This window comes from Pristis pectinata, chromosome 2 (assembly GCF_009764475.1).
Source record: "Pristis pectinata isolate sPriPec2 chromosome 2, sPriPec2.1.pri, whole genome shotgun sequence".
Classification (NCBI taxonomy): Eukaryota; Metazoa; Chordata; class Chondrichthyes; order Rhinopristiformes; family Pristidae; genus Pristis; species Pristis pectinata.
This window is the reverse complement of record NC_067406.1, coordinates 87,249,011-87,266,346: the sequence shown is the minus strand read 5'-3', so window position 1 is coordinate 87,266,346 and position 17,336 is coordinate 87,249,011. Positions and strand designations below refer to the sequence as shown.

The following is a 17,336-nucleotide window of genomic DNA, read 5'->3' as shown; positions in this document are numbered from 1 at the left end:
GAAGGCAGAGCCTCAGAATAGAGGACGTCCCTTTAAGAACAGAGATGAGGAGGAATTTCTTTAGCCAGAGGGTGGTGAATCTGTGTAATTCATTGCCACAGGCGGCTGTGGAGGCCAAGTCATTAGCTATATTTAGAGCGGAGGTTGATAGGCTCTTGATTAGTAAGAGCATCAAAGAGGCCCTTTCTCCTTGGAGCGACGGAGGATGAGGGAGGACCTGACAGAGGTGTATAAGATAATGAGAGGCATTGATTGGGTAGATAGTCAGAGGCTTTTCCCCAGGGCTGAAATGGTGGCCACAAGAGGACATAGGTTTAAGGTGCTGGGGAGTAGGTACAGAGGGGATGTCAGGGGTAAGTTTTTTTTTAAACTCAAGAGAGTGGTGAGTGCGTGGAATGGGCTGCCAGCAATGGTGGTGTAAGCGGATACGATAGGGTCTTTTAAGAGACTTTTAGATAGGTACATGGAGCTGAGAAAAATAAAGGGTTATGGGTAAGCCTAGGCCGAAGGGCCTGAATTGTGCTGTAAGTTTTCTATGTTTCTATCTTCAGGCCTGATAGCTATGCCCCTGCCCTGTTAATTTTGGTGATGACACTAAAGCAATACTGCTGGCTGGAATCAGGATCATATCTGCATTCATGCCTCAATAGGTATTATAGCTATTCATTGTCGAGTGTGAGAGGACAATTGATAATAGTATTTGTAATGTGAAGATGGACTTCCTCCAAGATATAATACAAATGGGAACTTTATTTCAAAACATAGAGAAGCTTGGACTACCATGTAGCCAATATAAAAAATTCAAGTTAAAAAACTAAACAACATGACCAAGACAGGTTGCTAAGCTGGGCAGGTCATATGCTCTAGCAACAGTGTACGAAGCTGCACGAATCAAGTCCTAAGATCTAAATCCCTACCTGAATCAACATTCAAACCTGGATTATTCCAATGCCAAATTCTGTGGAGTTCATTGCCAAAACAAAAATAAACTTGCTGCAAAATGGGCATTTACTATGTGATGGTTTAAAATAAAATCCAGAATATTTTACAAATGTCTCACAATATAAAGTAGCTATAAAACATCTGCAGGCTCATCATTTTTGCCTCATAACTGGTAAAGCAGTAAAATTAAAAACCACATTCCCAAACACTTGAAGGATTTACATTCACCATTGATCAAACCAACAGAAGGCAATCTAAAACATTATACTATAGAGAACATTTTAAGGTGCAAAGCAAAATACTAGAGATTCCAGAAATTTGAGGTAACAAAGAAAATGCTGAAAATACTCAGCAGTTCAGGTAGCATCTGTGGAAAGAGTTCATGTTTCAGGTTGACCACCATATCAGACCTGATGAACTAACTGTCTACAGGTGCAGCAGAATCTGATGACTACTTTGGCTTTGTTTTTAATGTAACATTTTGAAGCCTATCAATAGTATGGAAACACGCCTAAGTTATTCCTACTGGGTGAGTACCTTTTTCTGGACAGAGCTGGAGTACCCCAAGGTGAGGGAAGGGAAGTCTCATTTGTCAAGCAAGGCGGAACCTGTTCAGCAAAACTACAGACAAAAAATAGCAAACACCATTGGACAAGGATTGTTAGGAAGAAGTAGTAAGCACAGAGCTTGTTAGTACAATTATTATTAACATCATTGATTGGTTCAGGAAAACAACATGCAAAGCAGCAGAAAGAACAGCAGTTGAAAGCCAGAAATGGTGGGTTAAAAAAAAGGAGAAAGTTGTACAGAGGTAAGAAACAAAATAAGTTTCCAAACGTTGGTAAGATTTATTATGGTACTCAAAGTCCACAGAAATATCTGCATTTACATTCCTATACTAAAACTGCATCACTATTGTTTTGTTAATATTGGTTTAAATACAAGAAATCTTGATAGCTCGATTTTTTAGATTGGACTTCTTTTTTAAAACAAAAACTATGTAGTTCAAAACTCTATTTTGCACTGGCTTTTTAAATGGGAACTTTTGGTTCACTTGCAGTAGCACTCTCATCTCCACATAAACATATAAACTATGACAAACTTGAACAGGTCATGCTTATGTGGAATAATCTGGAAGTTTAAGCATGGCATCTTTGAAGAACACTGGAACTGAATATTGTTAATTCATAAATTAGTAGCATACTAATATAGTCAGTTCATATTTGACTGACTGATAAAAACACTGATGAAAATCAAAATTGCAGATGGTGGAAAACTGAAATTGAAATTTTAAAAAAGTGTTTTTTTTTGTTTTTATAACAAAGTAAGATTTTAGGCTTAAAGGTTCAAGATGTTTTCAGAAATATTTAAAACAGGGTCACAGTTTCTTTCACCTTTACACCTATGGAGCAATTCCCAAAGGAAAAATCATTCTCATATATAGGATATAGAGACAGGCAAGATTATGCAGGTGTTGATACTTAGTGGAAGAACACCTGCAATGATCTCTTGCAACTGTGTTCAATGGCCAATAAAACAACTTCCATTATGTTCAAGTCCAATCAATGTAAACTTCACCTTTTGACCCCCATTCCTTGTTGGGTTTAGCTCCACTATACTATTGCTGATTTGTTTATTTCTTTTCATTCCTGGAACATAGGCTTTGCCAGCATGGCTAGTATCTCCAACTGCTATCAAAAAAGGAAGTGGCGAAAATTGTGTGGCATCCTGGACCAATTCAAAGGGCAATTTAAAAGTCAACCACATTGGTGCGAGTCTGGAGTAACATATGGATCAGACCAAGTAAGAATGGCATTCTCTGAAGGGTATCAGTGAATTAAACCTGTTGGGTTTTTAATGACAGTCATCATAACTAATAACTATCTAGAATTAACCAATTAACTAAATTCACAAACTTCTAAGGTGAGTTTTGAGTTTAATTCTCCAGATTATTAGTCCAGGTCTTTGAACTCCTAGACCAACAACATAACAACAGTGTTCCCAAATCCTAAAATCCGTACGTGTTATTCTATCAGGATATCTTCAAATATTTTGTCCTGATGGATTTGAAACTGACTGGCTTATAACTTCTGGGTAATCTGTCCACCCTTTTTCAAAAACTGGTGATTTTTCAGAGAAATACTTCAAAAGCAGTGTGGCTTAAATCTAACAAGAAATGTGTATGTACATGTGGGCATGGCTAAGGGGTGTGTATGTCTAGACATAGCTGAGTGCTAAATATAATAACCTACTAAATTACTAAATGTAAAAAAAGGACTAGAATTGATTACTTTCCCTGAATTTCTTTGCTGGATTCAGATTATTGCTCACAGAAGAGAACAAAATGAACAAATGCTTCAATGATTCGCTGAGCCTCTACAAAATGCATTTGCTACACGGTGGTGCAAATGAATACCTAGGACATAGAACAGTACAGTACACGAACAGGCCCTTCGGCCCAAGGTTTTGTGCAGAATTAATTAAACTAGTCACTAAATACCTAACTAAACTAATCCTTTTTGTCTTCACAAGGTCTATATCCCTCCATATTCTGCATTTTCATGTGCCTAAGAACCTCTATCATATTTGCCTCCACTACCACCCCTGGCAGCACATTCCAGGCACCCATCACTGTGTTAAAAAAAAACTTGCCCTGCACATCTCCTTTGAACTTGCCCTCTTTCACCTTAAATGCATGCCCTCTGAGGACATTTCAACCCTGGGAAAAGATACTGGCTGTCTATCTATGCCTCTCAAAATCTTAAACTTCTATCACGTCTCCTCTCCGCCTCTGCTGCTCCAGAGAAAACAACCCAAGTTTGTCCAACCTCTCTTTATAGCATTTGCCCTCTAATCCAGGCAGCATCCTGGTAAACCTCTTCTGCACCCTCTCCACAGCCTCCACATCCTTCCTATAAATGGGGTGACCTGAATTCAATGCAATACTCCAGATATGGCCAAACTAGACTTTCATAAAACTGCAACATAACTTCTTGACTCTTGGACTCAATGCCTTGACTAAAAAAGGTAAGCATGCCATATGCCTTATTTACAGCCTGTGAGTGCTGACACGTTCAGGGAGCTAATGGTATTGGACCCCAAGATCCCTCTGTACATCAATGCTGTTAAGGCTCCAGCCATTAATTGTGTCCCTTTAGATTTGATCTCCCAAAGTGCAACACCTCACACTTAGCCAGATTAAACCCCATCTCCCATTTCTCTGCCCATATCTGCAACTGATCTATATCCCACTGTATCCTTTGGCAATTGTCTACACGATCCACAATACACCATTGTATTATCTGCAAACTTACTAACCCACTCATCCATGTTTTCATCCAAGTCATTTATATATATCACAAAAGCAGAGGTCCCAGTAATGGGTCCCTGTGGAACATCACTAGTCACGGACCTCCAGCCAGAATAAGTCCCATCGACCACTACCTTCTGTCTTCTATAGGCAAGCCAATTCTGAATCTAAACTGCCAAGTCACCATGCATCTCAATCTTCTGGATGAGCCTACCATGTGTGACCTTGTCTATTAAAATCCATGTAGACAACATCCACAGCTCCACCCTCATTGGTCACCTCCTAAAAAAACTCAATCAAGTTAGTAAGACATGACTTGCTCTGCACAAAGCCATAGGCCATGGTTTTCCAAATGCTCATAAATCCTATCCCTAGAAATCCTATCCTGAAGAGTCATCTCCAATAACTTCCCTACCACTGATGTGAGACTCACCGGTCTATAGTTTCCAGGAAGCGTAGCGACACTTGTGGGCTGCCCCCAGAACACACTAAGCAAAAGATGCTTTTCACTGTGTTTCAATGTACATGTGACAAATAAAGATCTTATCTTATCCCTTATTGAACAACGGAACATTAGCTACTCGTCAGTCATCCGGGACCTCGCCTGTGGCTAGGGAGGACACAAAGATCTTGGTCAAGATCCTAGCAATCTCATCTCTTGCCTCTCTCGATTACCTGCGGTATATTCCATCAGGCCCTGGGGACTTGTCTACCTTAACATTCTTCAAGAGACCCAACACTACCTCTTTCCTTATCTCACGTTCCACACTGATCTCTGCATCCTCCACATCTTTCTCCTTGGTAAATACTGATGCAAAGTACTCATTTAGGACCTCTCACCCATGTACTTTGCCTCCAAGCACATGTTCCCTCCTTTATCCTGAGTGGTCCTATCCTCTCCCTAGTTACCCTCTTGGTCTTTATGCATATATAGAATGCCTTGAGATTCTCTTTCATCCTACCTGCCAACGACCTTTCAATGCCCCCTCCTGGCTCTCCTAATTCCCTTCTTGAGTTCTTTTCTAGCTCTTTATCATCCTCAAAGGCCCTGTTTCTAAGCCTTACATATACTTCCTTTTTCTTCTTGACTAAATTCACCACCTCTCTTGTAATGCAAGGTTCCTCTACCATCCTTGTCCTTCCTTCCTTCTTCTGGGAACATGCATGTCCTGTACTCTGTGCAGTTGGTCTTTAAACACCTTCCACATATCATATGTTGACTTGCCCAAAAAGAGCTGTTCCCATTAACTCCCCCTAGTTCCTGCCTAATACTCTTCCCCGCTTTAATACTCTCCCACAGGGCCATCTTAAAATTTAAGGAGTTGTGATCACTATTTCCTAAATGATCTTCCACTGAAAGGAAAGGCACCTGGCCAGGCTCATTTCCCAATACTAGGTCCAGTGTAGCCCCTCCTCTAGTTGGACTATTCACACAGTGTTCTAAGAAACTCTCCTGGATGCACCTAACAAATTCTATCCTGTCTAATGTTCTTACACTAAAGAGATCCCAGTCTATATTGGGGAAGTTGAAGTCACCCATTATGACAACCTTTTTGGTTTTGCACCTTTCCCTAATCTGCCTGTATATCTGTTCCTTAAATGTCCCAGTGGCTATTGGGGTGTCTATAAAATAATCCCATCAGAGTGACTGCATCTTTCTCATTTTTGAGTTCCAACAAATCAAACAGTATTTTAAAATTTGGTAAGCAAGTGTCCTTAACAGTTCTCCTAAAAAAAAGTACTGTTCTGGAAAAGCTTTTTGATAAAATAGATGAAGTCTGCAAACTCCTTACAGAGAAAGCATTTTTTTCCCCAAAAATTCTGAGCTCAAACTCTGCAATACAACTTGCAACTGCCTTAGCCAAAACAATGGATCTCTAAGAAAATACTTATAAGCTAATTAAAAACCCTTTATCATCATTCAACTGAAACAAACTTTTATGGAAACAAATAAATTGAAAAGTGAAATAGTGCAGTTTCAGAAATTACTTTCACTGATTCCAATAAAGAACAAGGTGGGAACAAAAATCTGCCAGTGACATTAATTTTAGCAAGATTACAAGTTGAAGTTTATACATAGGCACCTATTAATTACACTTAACTCCATATTAGCACAGATAAATCACTATTGTGTATACGTGTAAAGATCATAACCCTAAGGATTAGAATAAAAATTTACGTCACTTCTACCTTGGTGCTAACACTAAGAATTCAACATATAGCAACTATCCTTCTATTCCAATGGGAATTACTGACTAAAGAACATCAACATATCATTTAATTTTTACCTTCTTACTAAATACAATCATTTAAAGAAAATTTTTAAAAATAATCTGTGAAAACTTCATAAAATTTAAATGTACTGAAAGAGTTGTTTGAGTTATTTTAAGAACTAAAAAGCATACATTAAAAAAAGTTTCAAATTAAGAATAGTCGAATTGATGGAATCCTTACCTGTCAAAAGAATCTGTGGCCATTTTGTAGAGACAACAGAAAAGTTTACTACAATGTTTCAGTGTGGGACCAACTGAATCCAACAATGCATCATCTTCAAGTATTTTTTGAAATGGTTGGATATTTGAAGGGTAGGAGGTTGTTGCACATATTTGTCGTGTATTTGAGAAGCAACCGAGCAAACGCACAGCATCTGCTAGTTTTTCATACTGAATTTCAGTTTTAAAGAAATGGGAATTAGCAGGTTCATAACGCATTGCTGCTGTCAGTGTACAAATGACAGTATACACCAGTTCAAAGACTTGGTTTGAGTTCACCTTTTCCCACACTCCTTTTGGTTGATTACTCAAAGATTGTTCCATTGCAACTAATAGTGATGTGACATAAACAAATCCCCCAACTTTTCGGAACACTGTCCGTGTGCGATGACTTTCCCTCAGCACAGTAAGGAGAGCCTGTGGAGACAATAAGCATTTCAAGAAAACAAACATGTAGATTACTGGAAATATAGAGTAGATCTTTAGTAATAGCATTATTCTGGTTAGGATTACCAAGATCTCGATAAATTCAGAAATATTTATGGGACGCCTGTTACCTCCAATAATTCAAAAATAGATATTCACTTGTGGTAGCTTCAAGTCTTAACGGTAACTTGGGTTATTGATCAAACGTACCTGCGTTATTTAGTCCTTACAGTTGATAAGATGTAGAGTTGAAATTATTAAGGTTTAGATATTTGGCAGAGTATAAAAATATAAAATTGAACCCAAAATATGAATATAATACTTACCATGAGGATATCTGTTTTGAGCTGCAACTCTGTAGGTGGGGCTGTGTGCATCAGTCCTAGTAAAGTACCCATATCATCATCACCGCTAGGGGACAAAATTAACTGTTGTATAATCATCAGTGCAGGTTCCCGGCACTGGGGATACTTCACTATATTATGAACACATCGTGCTCCTCCAAACTCCCGGAAAACACCTTAAAACAAATGTGGAACAAAAATTTATTTTAAACTATTTTGTGCCATTCCTACTGCTATTCTCTTTTTCACAAAACTTTCTTTCAAGTACCATTTGCAGCGATTAGCAACAATTTACAAAATGACATATTCATACATCTAGAAATGGTTTGCGCATTAGACCTCATGCCAAATGATTGTCTATGTGGAGTTCAAAATCTGAAAGAAGGAAACAAAAAATACTCCGCTAAAATTCTGAAATATAAAGCTATTCCATAATGCAACTACCAGCAGAGCATCTTTATTTCAAAGTAGCTCTATCCTCTTTCAAAAGGTCTGGCAAACTTTTTCTTGTTGTAAGGTATACCTTTATCTTACAAGGACTCACTTGGCCAGTCAGGTCCACGCCAGTTCCCAGGGAGCAATCTCATGAGTCCCATTACCAATCTCCTTATTTCCCTTTATACTAATGCAATTTATTCCATCTCACATATGTCGATCAATTCCCTTTTGATTCTTCTGCCAATAATCCACTTACAGTAACCAACAAATCTTTAGGAAATGGTAGGAAACTGAACTACCTGGAAGAAAATTATGCAGTCATGGAGAGAATAACTACAGAGAGCACCCAAAATCAGGATCAAACTCAGACCACTGGAGCGGTGAGGCAACAACATTAATTGCTGTGTTACTTAGTCAGCTTTTCACAAATTATGAGATGTGCAATAAGATGTATCCCAATTTGCTTAATGGTGCTGCATTATGGAATGGCAAGCAAAGCAAATATTTTCATGAAGAGAGAGCACCATTAATAACTTAACATGCAGACACATCAGCTAAAGAGTAAAGTAATCCTTTTTAAGATCAAATGACTTTGAATATTAAACTCCACAGTTATAAAAATTCCTGATAAAATTTCTGATTTGACATTAACACTTAAATGTAGCATTCAGATTTAAGCATTTAACTCGTATAGAAAAATATCACTACTTGTTTTTAGCAATATAGTAAAAGTGATAATACTCTGCAACCTTCCCAATTAAAAAGTTGGAGCTTTTACTTTCATTTTGGTTCAAATAATTTGATATGCTTTTAAAACAATTAACTACCTGTTATCTATTATTCAAGAAATTAATTCTTGCTTAAACCTTCTTGTCAACCCATTTGAAAATCATCAGGGAACTTCTCACACAATTTCCTCTTATCGCTATTTTGCCAAAAAAAATTCCCTCAAAATGCTTACATTGTGTATGATTGTGTCATTTTGCAGGCAGTATTGTTTTTATGTTAAGGTATGACAACATGATTGTAACAAAAGGAATTCAAAACTATTAGTAATGAATAACTATATCTACTTTGACACCAGACTAACTGACCTTTCGAGAACCATGGCACACTTAACACAACTGAGTCCTCCTTGGGGTAACTGAGTTCCAAACAAACATCTTCAAACTAACTTATCAGGATTTGAAATATTTCAGTGCCAATTTAGTTTTCTCATTGTCCACCAACATCGAAACATTTGCACAGTAATGTGGAGGGGAGGTGCAATGTGGTGAACAGTGTTCAGGGCTGGTTCACTGATGGAATGCACATGGTCTTGTACAACTTACATGAACAGTTCTAAGAAACAAACCCAACAAAGTGTACTTTTTTTTTTGTACATTATGCCTGAAAAATGGATTTCAAAGTCTGACTTTTTTTTGACAGAAATTTCTGTATTAGGTAAAATATAAATGTTACAGGCTGTATGTCTGATAAGTGAATGCTTTTAATGAATGCCTTTAATGAAGGTGAGGGGAATGACTAGAATAATGTTATAGTGAAAAATTTGTGTAGTTTATTCAACAGGATAAGAATCAGTTATTTTATTAAAATCACAATGCAGTAATGTGCTACTAGGTCACCAACCTAAAATGTTAACTCCTCCCCTCTCCACAGATATTACCTGACCTGCTTATTATATCCAGCATTTTTGTTAGCAAATTTATACATACCCAAACCACTGACCATCCCTGAATTATCTGATTAGGTACATCAGAACAGGAAATCATTTAGTCCTTTAAACCATTCAATGAAATCATGGCTCATAGATGACCAAACTCAATTTACAGTAAAACTCTGATAATTTGCTATCCAACTATTCAGAAATCCCAGTGGTTTGGCATCTGGCACACCAGGTGATTTTTTTTGCCATGGTCCCCTTCAGCTCACCAGGGCCCTGGTTCCCACACTCCTCTTCTGCTCACCGGGTCCCCCATTACCACACAACCCTGTATTCCTCACCAAGGAGCCCAGGAAACAGGGCCCTAGTGAGTGGACAGGGAGCGTGGGTAACAGGACTCTGACAAATGGAGAGGGAGGAAGGGAAACACAATCCCAACGAGTCAACAAGTAGCACGGGAAACAGAACCCCGACGAGTAGACTGGGAGAATGGCAAACATCACCTGGTGAGCCAGATGATGAACCATCAGGATTTGCAAATAGTTGGTTTGCAGATTTTCAGAGTTTTACTGTGTATTGTTCATGTGAAGACACTCAGACTACTATGCACAGCAGTGGTCTCCTTATTTAGGGAATGATTTGAAGATAGTTCAGAGAAGGTTAACTAGATTAATATCTGGAATGGTCAGGTTATCTAATGAGTTGATTAGGTTAGGTCTGCAGAGGGTGCATGTTTCTTTCTTTAAGAGAATTCAGAACTATATGTCACTCTTTAAAATTAGCGGGTCACCCACTCAAGACAGAGACAAAGCAAAACTTTTCATTTTCATGATGCCTCAATGACTTCCAATCAATTCTGTTAACCCCAGGATGTTGATGGCTGAATATCAAGAAAAGATGTGGGGTTGTGTGCTACTAAGACCACAATGATCCTCATATAATAAAGTTAACATGCCAACATCCAGGGTTGGCCTGATAAGTATCAGGTAACAAATAATATTTTATATGTTCCAGGGAATGGCAGTTTCCAACAAGAAAGATCATAAATATCTTCCATTGACATTCAAAGCATTTCTGTGCTAAATCATCTGCCACCAACATCCCAGGGTTAACAATGACCAGAAACTCAACCAAATTAATCATATAAATGCTGTGGCTACTAGAGCAGGAAAGCAGCTGGACCTTCTGCACTAAAATGTTTATCTGTCACTTGCAAAATGTTATTATGGAAAAGTCCAAAATCTGACAACATGCTCTGCACTTGCACAGATTGGTAAAACTGTAGCACAATCCATAATATCCATCGGTGTATTGTGGCAATTGAATATGGCTGCAACTCACCAAGGTTTCTTTGGTAGCACTTTCCAAACCCATGAATTCCAACTAGAAGGGCAGTGGATTGCCCATGAATTAAAATTTTAGATTTTACTTTCTACCATCAGTGTGGGAATACCTTCATTAGAAGATTGTACTATTCAAGGACATTAACTATACCTTCTCAGGGCATAATGAGTTGACTAATCTTGTTGGCCTCATCAGTGATGCCCATGTGCCAAAGATGAATATGAAAGGGATTATGGACCATTCTCTTAAGTACAGAGAAAAATCCCCCATGCCAAAATCACTGCTATAATGTAAAATTAAATATTTCCTTCAAAAACATTGTATTTGAATTTATTAAAAGATCTTCCAATTACCTGCATTTGTATTTGATCCTTGCAACAGTACCGTCAGGGCCTCCATCACCAAGAGGGCAAGCTGATTCCGGTCCTCCAATGAACAATTTGCTTTAGTAAACAAATTTCAGAGTAAACATTAGCAAGTTCACATCATCGTTAGAGGCCCCGATAAGTTCAACTGCATCACCAAATTACTATTACCAAATACATCTTCATTGACGACCGATGGAAATACTAAACTAAAATTGATTAATAGCTATGGGAGCTAGAATATTAAATATATTTCAAGGAAAATATTAAATCAAATGAAATCAATTCAAAGACTACAGCATATAAAGTGGCATGGACTAATGGCAGAGAAGGAATTTTACAAGAACAATCAGCAAGAAACTAACAAGTAAATTAGGAGGGAATATTGATAATGAGAGAAAACAGGCAATTAATATCAAAACAAACAGCAAGGGCTTTTATGGATATATACAAAAAGTGGGTAGAGGAGATAAGTCTGGGACCCTTAGAGAGCATGTCTAGGGAATTAACAATGGGCAACAAGGAAATGGCAGATGTTAAGTCAATACTTTGCATCAGTCTTCACAGTGGAGGACACTGGACAAATCCCAAAGATTTCTGATGGACTATGGAAGAACTTGCAACAATCATTATCAGCAGTGACAAGATATTAGGAAGAATAATGGTACTGAAGGCAAACAAGCCGCCACATCCTGATGACCTATACCCAATGGTTTAAAAGGAAACAACTGCAGGGATAGCGGAGCCATTGGCTGACATTTTACAAAACTCAGAGTTCTGGGAAGGTACCAGTTGATTGGAAAACCAAAACTGTGACTAAATTGTTCCAGAAGAGGGTAAATCAAAAAGTAGGTAAGTATAGGCAGGTTCGCTCAACATCTGTTGTTGGCAAGATAATGGAGTCTATAATAAAGAATGAAATAACTATTCATTTAGAGAACTGTATTGTAATCAAACCAAGTCTACATAATATTATGAAAAGTAGATTATATTTGACAAGTTTGCTAGATTCTTTGAAGATGTAACAAGCAGAGTTGATAGAAGGGAACTGTAGATGTAGTCTACCCAGATTTTCAGAAGGTATTGGACAAGGTGTCACATAAGAGGCTGATATACATGATAACAGCACATGGTATCAGAAGTGTGTTAGCATAGACTGAAGACTGGTTATCGCATTGAAGACAGAGTGGGAATAAAAATGTCTTTTTCAGGCCGGAAGGATGCTGCAAGGAACTACATTCTTGCAGAAGGTGGTGAATCTCTGAAATCCTCTACCCCAGAGGGTTGTGGAGGCTAGATCACTGGGGGATAGTTAAAGATGAAATAGATAATTTTTTGAAAGATTGGGAAATTGAAGGCTATGGGGAGGTGAGGCCTGGAACAGATCAACCATGAATGACAGGGCAAGCTTGAGGGGCTAAGTGGCCTACTCCCATTTTCTTACGTTCTTATGAATGGGACAAAGTGATCTAAAACTAATGTGACATATTTGCATTTGTGTGAGCACAGAACCAAATTACAAATAAACTATTGTTCAATGGGCCCAACAGTATTTTAACAGTTGCCAACCTTAGACCAATTGGAAGGCATTCTGAAATAATATCATTTATAAAATTGTACTCACGTGAATTTTTTCATATCAATTCTGATACTGAAGAAACCAGAAATAATGTCATATCTGAAGTAATAATGCCAAATTTTATATGGTATTCAGATCTGAAAACTCAGGCAGGAAATGACCGGCCAATCCACCAAGCTAGCCCCATATTCATGCTTCCTACCCCACCTCTGTCATTCCATTTCCATGCAGGAATCAAAACCCAGACATACAATGGTCATCTTGATAATGGAAAAATCATGTTTAAATATTCAATGAATGTATACAAATAAGTAAATACCTGGATCATTAGAACTCTGAATGGGTTCTTTTAAATGAGCAGCGTATTTGTGCAGAAGATTCACCATCACCTCAAGCAATCCAACCTCTCGATACACATCCCTAAAAATAGGATCATGGCGTGCAAATTTCAAGAGCGTCTTCATTGCGATGATGCTACATTGGTAAGAGGTGCTGGACTTTAACAAGATGCTGACACTTATTAGTTCTTTACATGGAATATAGTTTAAGCTGAAGATAATAAACTCCAACATTTCAAAGTACTTAGGCTGCACCTCTGGGGCTTTGGAAATCTTCTCAGCAAACTGAGAGAGGGTGTGCTGAGACTCTAAGATGAAGTAATTGGCATTATCTGCCATATAGATGTTTGAAATGGCATCTAAGATGATTCTGGCAAGATGGCTTGTTTTCACTTTTAAAAAGGCGATTTGAAGAACAGAAAAGGCTTGGATGTTTTTTACTGTGCAACCTAGTTTGAAAAAAGGATGACAGTATTCAATGCACGATTTTAATAACTAGTCTGCAATTTTAGACAATGCAATTCATATATATCCCCAAATAATTTACAATAAATTGAACTAAATTTTGTGAAAGCAAAACTAAACAGTAGCATATTTTCATCATATCATTAATAAAAAGAAATCCTGCAGTATTTAATTTTCTCACAGCTTGAGACCAGAGTGCTACTAATTTCTTTACAAATATTGGATCCTGAATCCTATCTATACCGTAAGTTGTTTTCCAAGCATAGTACAATAACATTTTCAGATGTTCAAGTTCTTTTACTTTAGTACAGCACTTTCCATAACAATTACATAACAATGCAAAAAAAAAGGAAAATGGTGTAGGACTTCTCGATTTAACTATAATGCACTTTCTTACTTAGCTTTCCCCAAGTACACTTGCCTAATTATAAGGGTGCACTGCATTAACTTTCCTTTTTGTTTTGAAATTATAGAAGGAATACAATTGGTATCAATTTGAGTTAATCATTTACAAAATGTAGGAGCCATACATATGTTTAGTATTATATCCAAAAATCACTGAAACAAAATTTTATTTTAAGATAATACATAAATTTGAAGATACTTAATCAACATTAAAATCTGATTATCAAACCTTATCTAGTGATAACGATTGCAACAGAAATGATCATTTGCATCAAAATGGTGTGATATGTAATACAAAATTGCTGACATGAATAAGGTCATCATGTTACATTTGCAAGAAATGAAAACTTGCTTGCAGGAAATTTATGACAGTTTTACTCTTCAAATCAATATTGAGAAAGACCTCATTGTATTACCTTTGCCAGAAGGTTGTGGTACTGCAAATCCTGGCAGAAGGAAAGGTGCTCCGCTACTTATGCCTGTGGGTCTTAATTCATTGATCCCATATGTTGTCAATGAAGTCACCAAGTGTACCAAATCTATTAGTGCCTCTTTAGCATCAGGCTCTTTTGTTTGCTCCAATCTAAAATTTGCATGCACATAATAATAGTTGATTATGTCAATTGTTGTGTAAAACATAATTAAAACTAACTGCAGAGAAGTAGAACTGTCTTCTTTCTATAGATCACCTCCAATTTGAAAGGTTATAATAAACAACAGCTCCAACTTGGTCTTCAGCATACAGCAAGGGAGGATTTTGAGTGGGAATGGACATACAGAAGGAGGTGGAAGTTGTCGCTGAATTAGTTAAAGCTGATTGTTTTGGCTCTTGCTGCTCAGGATATCAACCTCGTTGGAGCAAAGTTCTCCCCAGAAGTTTGGACCAGGAGGCTTACTCCAAATGACAACCGGTCTCAGAGGGAGGTGACCAATGACCGTGAGGAACAGGTAGATAAATGGAAATTTTAGGTCAATATTAATTGCAGTTGCAACATTCCAAGGATCTGTTTACTGCCAAATTCAGCATCAGCAGCAATAAGGATAAAGTCGCTCACAACACAACAGCTTCATGCAACAGGCTACTATGGATGAACACCACCAAAATGCATAAAGATACAAAAGAGAGAAGCTGTTCACCAGGTGATAACCTTTAACAAGATTTAAGTACTATATTTTAATCAGGTTCAATACAACTGCCCTGGCATGTTAGTGACATGAAAAAATTTTATTATTGGTGATTTGACTTCAACGAAAAAAGGTTCAGGAATGATTTCTGTCAAATGGTCTCACTTTTATTCACTGCTAGGTTGTTTTTTTGGTGTACACTTAACGAGAGCAATTGCACTGCAGTTAACAGCAATTTTATAGCTTGCAAACAGCACTTTTAAATATAATCTGACTATGGGCTCCTATATCTGAGCTAGAATCACAATTCAATCTCTTCAATCTAGTTGCTACAATATTTTACAGTTCTGTATGATAAAATTCTTTGGGGAGGGAATTCAATGCACAAACACCGCAACAGTTCACATTTTGCACAAATGACTGAGAACAAATTACTACCCCAATCTTATATTATCCATAAGAAAGTGAAAATAAATAAACCATCATCTCCTCAAAGCACACATACACTCTCAGAAAACCTTCACAAGTTTTGATTCAATTTTCTTTTAATCCTCCCACCACCAGCTACAACCACCTACCCAGTCCAAAAACATGGATAGATCCACTTTATACCATATTTGAATTTAGATGCTATTAGATTTTAAAGCAGAAGTATTACTGCAGTATTCAGTGTACCATCAGATCCACATTGAAACATGCATATTGACCTTAAAACTGAATAGCTAACCACAAATGATAATGAAAAAAATGTACAATAAGAACAAATATATGGAAAATACTCAGCAAGTTAGGCAGCATCAGTGGAGAAAGTGTTAACATTTCAAGTTAATGATCTTCGATCCAACTGATGAAACAGATTAATGCATACAGTATTTCCTGAGAAAAGGTCATTGACCTGAAACATTACCTACTGTTTTCCCTCATTAGGGATGCTCCATAGGCTGCTGAATATTTCCAGCATTTTGTTATACAGTAAAAACTCCAATAATCCCATATTTCAACCATTCAGAAATCCCGACGGTTCGGCATCAGGTTCACCAGGTGACGTTTCTGTGCTCCTTTTTTGCTCACTGCCATGTTGGTTTCTGTGCTCCCTTTCTGAGGCCCCCGTTCCCATGCAACATTCTCATTCACCAGGGCCCTAGTGCGCCGACTCCCTTCCCCTTCATTGGGCCACCTGTTCCCACCCTTTCAATCCACTCACTGTGGCCCCAGTACCCACACTTCCTTTCCACTCACTGGGGCCCTGCTTCCTATGCTCCCTTATACTTATCTGGTTCACTTTAAAATTTATTATAAATTATATTCTAAAAGAAGCGAATTAAGAATGTGTTCTGTTATTAATGAAAATAATATCCAAAAGTCCAGAAAATTTGCTAGTCTGGAATCTCCAAAATTTCAAGTGTGTCAGATTATTGGAGTTAGTCGACAGAATTTTGCTTTCGTAACAATAAATCTGCTGGACACTTACTTGAGCAGAAGATCACAGAGAAATTGGTAACCTTGGCAAGACCTAAAATCATCCAAAAGAACTTGCGATATATCACTGGAGTCTTTAAGAAAGCAGGACAGCCCAGCAAACATTTCAACAATTTCCAGAGGTAAAAGGTCTTCTGATTGCTGCATATTCTGGATACATGTGGCTACACATTCTTTCTCTATATACAAAAATAACATAGTATTAACAACTTGGAAAGTTGTTGGTGTAGATTCACCCACCTAATATTTTTTTCTTCCCACTGTTTCTAGACAAATGAAGGACAGGTAAATAATTTTCTTTATAATTTCATGCAGGTTCTCAAAAAATAATTTGTCCAATGCAAAGTAAAAAAAAACAGGGTTTTTGATGTAAATTACCATAGAGTGATATTCTCTGAACTTGCTTTACTACTTATTGCAAACAATATTTTAAAACGTTGGCTCCAGTTGAACAAGTATGATTTTAAGCTAGGCAACAGATTTAAATGTCAGAACTTAAATTGGGAAAGTGACTAACATAATCAAGGACCCCTCCCACCCCAGTCATTCTCTCTTCTCCCCTCTCCCGTTGGGCAGAAGATAAAAAGCCTAAGAGATCAAGGACAGCTTCTATCCTACTGT

The 17,336-nt window shown here is 37.6% G+C and overlaps 1 protein-coding gene across 3 annotated transcripts in view; it reads right to left on the bottom strand.

Moving 5' to 3' along the window:
- wdfy3 (WD repeat and FYVE domain containing 3) overlaps positions 1-17,336 on the bottom strand; it is a 253,917-nt gene that overhangs the window by 150,398 nt on the left and 86,183 nt on the right. For 2 of the 3 annotated variants that reach the window (XM_052010252.1, XM_052010253.1), the window contains 7 exons: positions 16,708-16,894; positions 14,528-14,694; positions 13,223-13,690; positions 11,313-11,402; positions 7,497-7,690; positions 6,707-7,161; positions 1,480-1,563 (listed from right to left, as the gene is read on the bottom strand). In XM_052010252.1, coding sequence (XP_051866212.1) covers positions 1,480-1,563; positions 6,707-7,161; positions 7,497-7,690; positions 11,313-11,402; positions 13,223-13,690; positions 14,528-14,694; positions 16,708-16,894 — 1,645 coding nt within the window. The remainder of the gene's footprint in view (positions 1-1,479; positions 1,564-6,706; positions 7,162-7,496; positions 7,691-11,312; positions 11,403-13,222; positions 13,691-14,527; positions 14,695-16,707; positions 16,895-17,336) is intronic. The other variant, XM_052010254.1, reaches the window with a different exon arrangement.